General features: G+C 45.4%; 1 protein-coding gene across 4 annotated transcripts in view; it reads left to right on the top strand.

Annotated features, from left to right (window-relative positions):
* Positions 1 to 11336, top strand: part of SRGAP2 (SLIT-ROBO Rho GTPase activating protein 2) — a 96971-nt gene that overhangs the window by 57615 nt on the left and 28020 nt on the right. For 3 of the 4 annotated variants that reach the window (XM_010144852.1, XM_010144853.1, XM_010144854.1), the window contains exons 5-9: positions 1733 to 1948; positions 2405 to 2533; positions 6565 to 6786; positions 8427 to 8528; positions 9374 to 9571. In XM_010144852.1, the coding sequence (XP_010143154.1) occupies positions 1733 to 1948; positions 2405 to 2533; positions 6565 to 6786; positions 8427 to 8528; positions 9374 to 9571 (867 nt within the window). Of the gene's footprint in view, positions 1 to 1732; positions 1949 to 2404; positions 2534 to 6561; positions 6787 to 8426; positions 8529 to 9373; positions 9572 to 11336 lie in introns of all 4 variants that reach the window. The other variant, XM_010144851.1, reaches the window with a different exon arrangement.

Here is an 11336-nt window from a genome sequence, read left to right as displayed (position 1 = left end):
TCCCTACACAGATAAAACATAGAGGTTGGCATAACCTGGGAGTTTTGAATTGCCTGAGGAGTCCTGAATTGCCCCATGCAATGAGTCCTTGACGGGGCTGTTGACCTCGGCAGGCACCAGTGAGTCACCAGTGACCCCACTGCCAAACACAGGGCAGGCGGAGCTTGTGGCTGCCAATGTGGCACTGTCAGTGGTGTAAAATCATTAAAATTGTCATTTCTTTTTCTGCTTCTCTTGCTTTCTGCCAGTTCCACTTTCAGTGATGGAGGAAAAGGAACTACTTTGCATCTCTTATGATAAATGCCTGCTTTATAGTCTGCGCATATGCAGGAGCTGGGAGGGTGTGAATTATTCAGAAAGTCTCTCTCTGATAGTGGCTGCGTTCACATTCCCTTTCATGTTTAAACACAACGTCTCTTTGTATCTGAGAGACTTTGCTGATCGGCCCATAATGAGGGAGCTTGTGTCCGCCTTATGTAAAGTGATGTTGTGGTTCAAGCTGAGGTGAAATAGGTATAAATGGTAGGTATGAATAGGTAGAAATATAATATTTAATCCAAAATAGATCAAGGGATTTGCAAGTGGGGTCTTTATTAGTGCTGGAACGACACTGTTGGGGTGTCTTCATGCAACTGTGACTGGTTTGGGGCCCCTATCAAAATGATATCATCATGAATTAAATTGCTTTAGATTTGTGGATAAAATGTATTTTATGTTGTTGTTTATTTTGTGTTATGTCCTTTGGTTTTTTTGGCTCTTTTTGTTAACACAGAGCTAGACACGAATATCCTGTGAAGCAAATGGGTTTTTTTGTGACTTTGGGGGATATTTACCAATACTTACTTTGAAAAAATGTGCTCTAATGAAAGTTGTCCTTGTAGCATGGGGTCCAGGTCTCCCACACTCTTTTATTAGTATTTTTAGTACATAAGGTGCTTTCACATATCAAGTTCGATTGAAACAGATCGAACCCAAGTTGCTGCGGCAGCTGTTGTGTTCTGATGGTTGATTTGCATCCGGTTCCTCGAGACAGGTGATGGTGAAAGGAGCTGGGTGCGAGGCTGACAGACATCCTGTGAACCTTACCTGCTGATGAAAAGCTATCACTTCCCAGCGCTGGCATGTAATTGTCTTTGAACAGGCAGGAGGCTGGGTTTAGTCTGTGTCTTTTTTGGGGGTTTGTGACGCCTTCATTGGATTGTGCCAGAAGGCGCATGCCAGAGTTAAACAAAGAAGCAGCTGCAAAACAAACCGCTTTGATTTGGGATTCATTTTGAGAGCCACACTTTCATCTGTGCATCTTCTGTCATGCTTTTGAGAGGCGTAATTTCCCCGAGTTTTGCCAGTTGAGATACTCGCAACCAGATCTGTCGTGCTGGTCACTGTCCAAATGCCTTTGCTTCGTTAGTACAATATCTTGCATTTAATATAAACGTGATGGACAGCTCTTACGAAATAGTCCAGTTAAGGAGATGTACAGCTTTGGGGAGTACCTTGGCTGAATTTAAAAAAAAAAAAAATTGTTGCAGCATGTGACTTCTTCCTTAAGATCCCCCCCGCCCCTCCTGGCCTGTGAGCTTCCCAGACACATATATGACTGTTCTGCTAAGCCTTGGTCCTGCAGATAAAGGCAAAACATCTGTATGCCTAGTTCGTTCCTTAGGTAAACCCGTTTCTTCCTCAGCAGACCAAACTGCGTTGCTTTCTGACCCTTGTCTATCGTTTCCTGCAGGTTATGAAAACCTACCACATGTACAACGCCGACAGCATTAGTGCTCAGAGCAAACTGAAAGAGGCAGAGAAGCAGGAAGAAAAGCAGATTGGGAAGTCGGTGAAACAAGAGGACAAGCAGACGCCACGCTCCCCTGACTCAACTTCCAACGTCAAGTTTGAAGAAAAACACGTTCGACGAAGCTCTGTCAAAAAAATAGAGAAAATGAAGGAGAAGGTACTTCCATAGCATTGCTACTGCTTGTGTGGAGTGCTTGAGGAGCAGCCAAAGCTCTCTTGGAAGCTTGAGTTCCTTCCTTTGTGACGTTCAAATGCAAATCTCGGGTTCTGTACAAGTTTTAAACATTTCATGTGGGCTTAAGACCTGTCCTGTGCCACAGGGAGACATGCCATCCAAAATGACTCTGTGGGCCCAACTCTTTGCCGTAGCAATCAGGCAGTTAAGTGGTTCAGCGGGTTTAACGCAAAACTGTCTAGTAGAGTAATGCTTAAAACCATCTCAACAATTAAGCTAAGTTCAAAATCTTCAAGTTCTGATAAAACTGGAATCCAAATGAACCAAAAGTGTGTGAGCAGAGTGAGATTCGTTCCGCGTTCTCTGGTGTTACTAAGAATGCTGCTACGCCTGCTGCACCTCTTCTTAAAATCTGTTCTGGTTTTGGTTCTCTTTTAGCGCCAAGCGAAGTACACAGAAAATAGACTGAAGGCTATTAAGGCCAGAAACGAGTATCTGCTTGCTCTGGAAGCCACCAACGCATCCGTGTTCAAGTATTACATTCATGACCTGTCTGATCTCATTGATGTAAGTGCTGCTGCTTGGGTGCCTGCAATGAGTATCGTTGCCGCTAACCCTCCTGCGTCCCTCTCCTTCAATATCTGGTAACCTCTGCACGGCTGTGGAGTGATGGGTTTGGATGGGCAGCTTCGGGGGAGACAGCGGGCGTGATAATTGGTCACGAAGCTATTCGGTGAGCTTTTCTTAGATGACTAACTCAGAGCTTGGTGTGCAGATAGAAGCTTGCACAAGAAACCTGGCATTGAAACGTGTAGAAGGAGGAGTTGCTTAGTTAAAATGAAACTCAGTTTCAGTATCACACTGTTGCTTGACATTTTCTATTTACTATTTTAAGCAGACTTACGATTTGTAACTCAGAAGCACATTTAAAGGAAGAATGTTAGATGTAGAAACAGTGTACCAGGTGGTAAGAGAAATTGAGGACAAGCGTTTTCTAAAGCTGCTCTTAACTTGTTTTGAGAATTCCATATATTTCAAGGCTAGTGCTTTCTCCAGCATATTTCACAAGAGAGACAAACCTCCCCACTTTTTAGACCTTCCGTTCTCTGATTGCCCCACCACCAGCTCTACAACAACACAATGCGTTTCTTCAGTCATCAGGACTGCGGAGCGCTTTCCGTCCGGTTCTGAAAGGCGTCAGAGGCGAGTTGGCGGTGACGGAGGCTCCACCGCTGGCAGTCTCTCTGCCTATGCAAAGAAACATGGCAATAAACTGGCTATAGAGACCAGTCCCCCCATTTCCTCTTCAGAAACTGGGTGCTGGAGCGGGTGGTGGAGGGAGTTGTTCCCCAGCTGCCTGCAAGTGCTCTGTTCTGCAGCTGAACGATGGCCTCGCTGTGCAGGGAGCATCGATTCTGCTTTTAGTAACATGTGCAACAAAAGCCCCCAAATCTCTCCTCTTTGAAAACTGAGGGAAGCTGGTTAGGAATCTCGAGACCTTTCACAAATAGGTAACTACGCACTTCAACCTGCAGAACTGGAGTACCAGCCATGCTGAACGTGTCGTGTCTGGGTCACCGAGTGTTGCTTGCTCTTCCTGTGCTCGCCAAGGACAGCCCGTTGCTGTCGCTGCTAGAAACAGTCAGCAGCAAAGCCTGAAGGGAGCTGTCGTAGGAGCAGCGAGTAATGAACAGAAGTGTCTCTAGACACAGACAATAAAGAGCACTCCGATCACTATTAATTAGTCAGCTATTATAATAGCTACCGGCATATATAATACATTTATTCAGCTGATCATAAAACCATGTGAAGCATGCTTCTGCTCGGTGTTTACTTAACTACGTCCCTCGGAGGTCAGGATTGTCAGTGCTTGGTGGTTTTGAAAAACACACGTTACTGCAGAATGTCATGGTTTTTGAACTGCTGTGCTGAAGAGGCGTGTTTCCTTAATACCTGCTGCCTGTTTAGGAGGCCTTTTTTGGTTAACATCTCAGTTATCGCTTCGTAAAGATGTAGGAAATATAGATTTACTAACACCTTCGGTCCTGAAGGATTGAAAATTAACAGTTATAACCAGTGATGGTTATCTGAAGCATCTGACTTAAATAAAAATGCTATTTTTAAGCCAGGTCTTAGTACTTTTCCTTGATGTAATCATTTGATGGTATATTGAATTTTGAGATATAGTAGAAAAGCAATCTTCAAAGTTGCTTACAAGTAGATTGTGTTAGGCCAAATGGCATTAACTTGTCACATCCATACAACACAACGTGCTCCCCCTCCGGTGTGCATGGAAGGATAACAGGGAGTTAATTCTTCATCGGGAGTTAAGAGCAATAAATTGTTCCTGACATAGCCCAGTAGTTTTGAATTTCCTGACTTTGGGGACCGAGGCAGCTCTTTGATGCTAATGAAATATTACAGTAATGGGGAAGTTTGGATTAACTCATGCTTATGAAAGGGTCACTAGGACAGAATTTAAAGAGGTAAAAATGCCTCTGTGTGTGTGTGTGTGAGTCTTCAAGCTTGCTTTGCTCTTCTAGAAGTAGGTGTGCTATCGCTGTTTGCTCCAGGATCTCATCCCTTCCCTTCCAAATCTTCATTGCTTTCTAAAACCAAGGCTCTTTCTCCTTACGTCTTCTTGTGGGCCTGTGTGAAAACTGCTGACCAGCAAAGGGTTAACCAGCTGTCACCTTGGGAAGGGAATTTGAATGAGTTATCATTAAATTCTTATAAAAAATTGATTTCCTTGGAGAACAATTCCATCAAACATTTATGTAACCCAGAAAAGGGATGGCGAGACCGGTATGGTTGTAATACAGTGTGCCGGACCTTCAGAGATGCTCCAGTGGGGAAGCGGGCTGAGAAGTGTTTTCTGTCACTGGCTTCAATAACACAGAGCTAAAAACCATCACCGTCTTGATGCAGCCTGGCTGCGAGGCGAGGCGAGGTGGAAAATGCAGTCAATTTGCCTTCCCAGTCCCACCAATGAACTCCCCCTGTGCAGCAGAGTGCCTTTCCTTCCAGGCATGGGTGGATGCTGGAGGAGGGCAAGTGCGGGGAGCTGGTCACCCTGGAAGTGGGAGGGGAAAAAGAGCAACTGCTCCTGTTAGACCTGCGCTGATCCTGATGCTGGCTGGGCTGTTGACCCAGCCCGGACTGGCTTTTCCCCAGTGATTGCAGAGGATGGCACAGAAATGTGGGTGCAAAGGAGCAGCAGCCTGGGGAGGTTGTGGATTGAGGCTGCCTCCACACGTGCGAATTCTCAATCAAGCGTCTTTTGTGTGGTTTTTGGCTAGTTTTTCGTTTTTCTGATTGAATGTAATGTCCTTTAATTCTCTGCCTCCAGCCGAACCAGCAACTGCAGTTCTTTTGACAAGGCTCCCCACCTGCCACAGCGCATTGGCACTGGAGCCAGGCAGATAGCAGCTCTTGGTGACAGAAATTCTGTGAAAGCAGGGAATGGTCCAGCAGCAGCTCGCTCTCCTCTCTCCCTCCACCCCTCCTTCCCCCTCCTTTTTTATTTTTTTTGCGTTTGCACACAATAACAGTGATGAGCCCCAAATGATGGGAGAGGAGGAGATTTCATGTGAATTTTGCTTACAGAGCAGCACAGCGATCGAGCAGATGGTCTCTTTCTTCTTGGACGCTCTCCTAGCCTATGTCATCTTGCTTGCAGTTCCAAGAAGGTGGGCTCCCTCCTCGCTCACTTGATTTGATGTCTGAAAAATCCAGGCTGTTTCTGATCAGCTAATGAAAAGCGCCTTTCTCCCTTCTGAAACATTAAGACTTGGCTGCGTGGCCACGCTGGAGATGAAGCCGCTTGATTGTCTTGCAGTGACATCATCCTGGTGTCAGTAATAGCCAGGGATTCTTGACCACGACCACTCACTGCTTGCAAGTTTTTGCTCCTCTGTTTCACCCCAGCGGTGAAGTCATCCCGACCGATCGCCGCTTGCTTGCTGGATGACTCTGTTCTTTGTGCCTGGGATGTGCAGGTCATGTTCTTGCTTCCTGAAGTATGCTGGAATTGAGCAGCGTTCTGTATCTTGGGTGGAATGATTTAGATGCAGATTAGCCTTTGTAGATGATCCGAATCCTGTGTATTGTTTCTCTGGGTAGAACTTAGTATGCTGTTTTCCTCTAACTTTGAATAATTTTATTTGAGGATTTTGGCATGTTTTCAGTGGGAATCAGCACCCCTAAAAGTAAGGTTAGAATCTGAAGAAATACACTGAACATACACACTTCCAGGTTACTTTTTGGGTTTTATAACAGTGTGAAATGAACTCTCCAGTACTTCATGAGAACTCCACAAAGTTTTATATAGTTTAAGCTGAGCTTGTCTTGAAGGCCAGTTATAACACGATGCTGAAACTTGTGTGGGCTCGGGTTGGTTTAGGGCCAACTCTGAGGATCCCTAGTCAAGAAGCCTCTGCGATCAGTGAGAGGCGTGGGACCACTCTGCTACCCAGAAGATGATAAATGACCCACAATTTGTTTCCCCTTTATATAAATTCTGGCTTTGGAAACACTTTAATTTCCATGACAGAATTTCCTTCTTTATTCATATGGAATTGTGTGTCTTTTTCCAGCAGTGTTGTGATCTGGGCTATCATGCCAGCCTCAACAGAGCCCTTAGGACATTCTTGTCTGCTGAACTAAACCTGGAGCAGTCAAAGCACGAGGGTCTGGATGCCATTGAAAACGCTGTGGAGAACCTGGATGCCAACAGCGATAAGCAGCGCCTGATGGAGATGTACAACAACGTCTTCTGTCCGCCCATGAAGTTTGAGTTTCAGCCACATATGGGTGATATGGTCGGTTTATGTTCCTCTTCTGGCTCTAGCTCTGTCCACACTTGCAGCTCTCCCTGTTTACTTCCATGCCTTTGGCAGAGAGAGCAACTCAAAGGTTGCTCTGGCTCTGCTTTTGGGAGGTAGAGGGGAGCCCTGGGAAAGGGAACTGATGTAAAGATGAAGCAGAGGATCAAGGCACAGGTGTCTGGCTATGACTGACTCACTTTTGGACTACTGGAGGTACTGAGATGAAAATGCTCGATGAGTTATCATCCTAAACATAGATAAGAAACTCTCCTCTGACCTCTCATTCAGCCCACAAGTTAACGCCTGCACCCCGAGACAGACTCTGAAGGTGGAGGTTTGAAGGGGCAACAAGATAGAAATTTAAATGCTGTTTTCTGAGGCATTTGAGTGTGTAAATTCAGAGCCCAAATGGTTCGTAGTGGTGTTTTACACAACTTCATTGTGAGACAAGGCAGAGGACTTTCATTTCTGGCAATGAACATCTCTGTAGGTTTATCAAGATGTGGTTGCTCATCTGGGAACCGTTTCACACAAGCTGAAACCAGTTCTAAATGGGAACAAACATGTACGATGTAATAATTTAGGTCAATTGGTTTGGTTTCTAAATTATCCTCCTGCACACTGAGGAAGTGCTGTAAGGATGGGCTCTTGCAGCCAGCTGCTTCTTTTGGTCTAAGAATTACAGTCGCTGCTTAAGGCTCCTCTTTGTCTCTCCCCTCTGAAATGAAACCCTCAGACTGCAAATGACCTTTCTGGGTTTCTCTGTGCTTCGGTAATATCCTGTGAGATCGTGGGAAGAAAGAGAATTACCTGCAGACCGTCACTCAGTTAACAGCTCACAAGCTCAGAGTCATTTATCTTGGTTCTTCTCAAGGCCAAATGAGTGTTTATAAATGCAGGCTGCTCATCTTGTCGCAGTGGCTCTGCGTGTGCCACGTTGAATAGATGATGGGATATGTGTGATGAAGCTCCAGTTCCAATTTCTGTCTTTAAACAATAACCTTACACAGTGAGGTCAATGTTCTCCCTTTTAAAAAAGGCCAACAAACACCACAACAATAAAACAAAACTAAAAGGAAAAGCTGCCTCATGCTGTGAAATAAGGCTCATTCTTAACGGCACAGGGAAGCCCGCTGTCCTGGCACAGCGCACAGGGCCCTGACCTCTTCTTTTTGTGTTTTGACTCCCCTGAATTCATTAAATAGCGAATCGTGCCTGTTGCTGTAGGGTTCAGGTAGCTCAGTGGAACAGCTCAGCCGCTTACCCCCTGCCCCAGGGTGCCTGGCCAATACAGTGAACCAAATTCTGCGTGACGTGCAGCGTGATTTAGCCTAACATCTGAGGTGAAGCACCTGCAGACTTTCAAATGACGAACTTACATGATGGAAAGGAGCTGATTTTTCTTCTATCTTCTCATTGATGTTAATCATCTCTGGCTTTTCAGTTCAGTCAGGAAGGGAGCGGTTGGGTACGACATGGACCTTTTTCACTGGTTGAAATCCAGGGCTACAGAGATGTAAAATGAAGCACTTTGGAAGATGTTTGCTTATAATAATTGACTGAAGTAATTGCAGTGTTCTTGGTGACATGGGTTTTTTCCTAGTCCTCTAAAAGCGGCGCTGTTTCTCTTCCAGGAGTCACAGCTATGTGCCCAACAACCAGTCCAGAGTGAGCTGGTGCAGAGGTGCCAGCAGCTGCAGTCTCGGTTATCTACACTAAAGATTGAAAATGAAGAGGTGAGCTAATCAACAACCCTCTTACCACTTCCAGGGGGAATGGGGACTAGTTGAGGAAGGATCTAGTTGCTGTCATCCTCTGTTGTGAAGATTCAAGACTAAAGCAGCTGGGGCCAGCAGTACCGGAGCGTGTGATCTTGCCTGAAAGCTGGCCCAGTGGAGAGGGTCCGTTAAAATACCTCCATGTGTCTCTCTTCCCATCCCTAAGCCCATAGCACAGGTTGTTGTGAAAGTTGTATTTGGATAGCGAAGAGAGAGAGAGGAATTGAATGTTTTGAATTGAAGACAGTGGATTTGTATAACCTAAGTCAAGAGCTAATTTTTGTGTAATCGGTCATCTGAGAAGACGAGATTGATGGTATTTGTTTAGGAACAGGTCAAATGCCTGATCTGCACCTCCACGTTCAAGAATTTTTAATCCTCCCTGGGCAAAATTTGTGACTTTCGTACATCCCGGAAGCTGACTCTGGCCTTCAGCGCAAACTGACAGTGCTGCAAAGTCCTGTTTTTCATATCTTAACGCTTGACGCCCAGTAGATGTAGTTACAGAAGATGATTCCAAGATCTTTGTTCAGCACTCTTTGCGCTGAGGTCGGACTGCCTTACACCTCGTCCTCATCCCAGCCTGGGAGACCACAGCTGTTTTCCTGCTCCTGGCAGGTTCTGTGTGCCGCCAACCCTTAGTTTATAGGGACTGCGAAGGTAAGCAGCAAAACTTGCACCTTATGATGGCCCACGGGGTGTGAAACCAGTAACGACTGTTTGTTAGTACAATGCTCCGGGGTACGTACTGCCTCTGTAATTGTTTGTTGTCTTTACGAAATGCTCTCACTCTCGCTGGGCAGGTTAAGAAGACTATGGAAGCCACGCTCCAGACGATCCAGGATATAGTCACGATAGAGGACTTTGATGTCTCTGACTGCTTTCAGTACAGCAACTCGATGGAGTCTGTGAAATCCACCGTCTCGGAAACGTTCATGAGCAAGCCCAGCATCGCCAAGAGACGGGCCAACCAGCAGGAGACCGAGCAGTTCTATTTCACAGTAAGAGCTGATTTTCAGTGTGAGCACGTGTGGTGTATTCCGAATTAGACTCGCAAGAGAGCGCACAATGGTGCTATCATCTTACAAAAATGCTTCTGTAATTGATTTTGAACAGGCAGAGTAAGCACACTGGGTTGTAAAACTGGGCACTTTGAATTCTTTACAAATATATTGGGATACCTTTGTTGATGGAAACAGTCTGTGAATAAATGGTGTAAAATTTGATTTCTTCTGCATCTCTAAAGGAATTGTCTGAGAAAGAACTTAATAGCTCGTAAATATCAATTTCCAAAATAATACAAACTAAAAATTTCATGTTTTTGTTATTACTGTCTTACAATTTCAGCTCACAATAAGCTTTTAATTGAGTCAATACCTCTTTACAAGATGCTAAGAGCTTTTTATATTGAATTTCACACCAGCCTATATGTTTTTTTCCTATATCATATTCATGTTAAACTGTTGAATTCATTTCCATTTTAAAAATATTTCAAAATAGCAGATATACTTGGTGCCCTTTACATTCCTCTGCCCACAATGGTGCTGCTTATCGAAAGTCTGAAGCTCCCGCACACCTTAGGCAAGCCGGCAGGATGTTTTCTGTCAGGCTCTGGCTTCCAAACATTAAAAAGCCTCTGTAGAAGGTGAAACTGGCTCTTGAGAAAAGTGAGTGGAGAAAATTCATCCAGTTAAGAAGGGATTGACCACCTGCCCAGGGTTATGAAACGAGAAAAATGATTTTTAATTGAACTCTAAGCGTTCCCCCTCTAGAGAGGGGCTGTTGTAAGTCCAAATAGGAGACTGAGCCCTCTCTGGAGGAGATGTTTTTCCATTCTGTGGTGCTTGTGCCCTGCTGTGGAGCTGGCACAGGAGCTGTAGCCTCCACGTCCTGCACAGTGTGGGTGAAAGAACCATCAGCAGAACGAAGCTGCTGATGGAGGCCCTCTTTGAGCAGTCTAATCAGATGCTTGATTGATCTACTATTGACCAGGCTTATACGTCTCCTTGATAGGGATTTCAAGCTCTGAATCTGTAAGGAGCAGTTTTTTCCGTGTATGAGGAAGTGCTCTGATGGCTGATAATGGGGCTGAGCTGTGTGGTGGAGTGGGCGAGGCATTCTTTGTGGTGGGGAACCAGAGTGTAGCAGAAGAGAGATTTAAATTCCCTCGTAGCTTTTGACGTGCTAAATGCTGGGGGATACAAACTGAAAGAAAAATATGAATTTGACAGATTTTTCCATATTACTCTGTTGGAAATTCCATGTATGGCATTGCTGGCTCAGCAGAGCTCTCCGGGAAATGCAGCAATGCCACCACGGGGGTTTAATGGAGGGAGCACCAGCTGCGGGACAGCCACACCAGTATAAGCTGTATTTCCGCTGGAGACACATCACCGCGTGCTGCTGCCAAGATGGCTCGGTTGTTGGGGCTTTTTGTATTCGGAATAGAAGCTTAAACATCCCTGTGTCAGTGAAGAGCAGAGGACTGAGGGTTGCCTTAGCACTGAGCTAATGCAGGAAGCAGCAGGTACTTTAGGGAGCCAAAATCCGGGGATGTGTCCTTATAAGCTGTATTTCCGCTGGAGACACATCACCGCGTGCTGCTGCCAAGATGGCTCGGTTGTTGGGGCTTTTTGTATTCGGAATAGAAGCTTAAACATCCCTGTGTCAGTGAAGAGCAGAGGACTGAGGGTTGCCTTAGCACTGAGCTAATGCAGGAAGCAGCAGGTACTTTAGGGAGCCAAAATCCGGGGATGTGTCCTGGGG

The sequence above is a fragment of the Buceros rhinoceros genome, unplaced genomic scaffold (assembly GCF_000710305.1).
Source record: "Buceros rhinoceros silvestris isolate BGI_N320 unplaced genomic scaffold, ASM71030v1 scaffold2701, whole genome shotgun sequence".
Classification (NCBI taxonomy): Eukaryota; Metazoa; Chordata; class Aves; order Bucerotiformes; family Bucerotidae; genus Buceros; species Buceros rhinoceros.
Note: the sequence above shows the minus strand (reverse complement) of the source record. Positions and strands in the feature narration are given on the sequence as shown.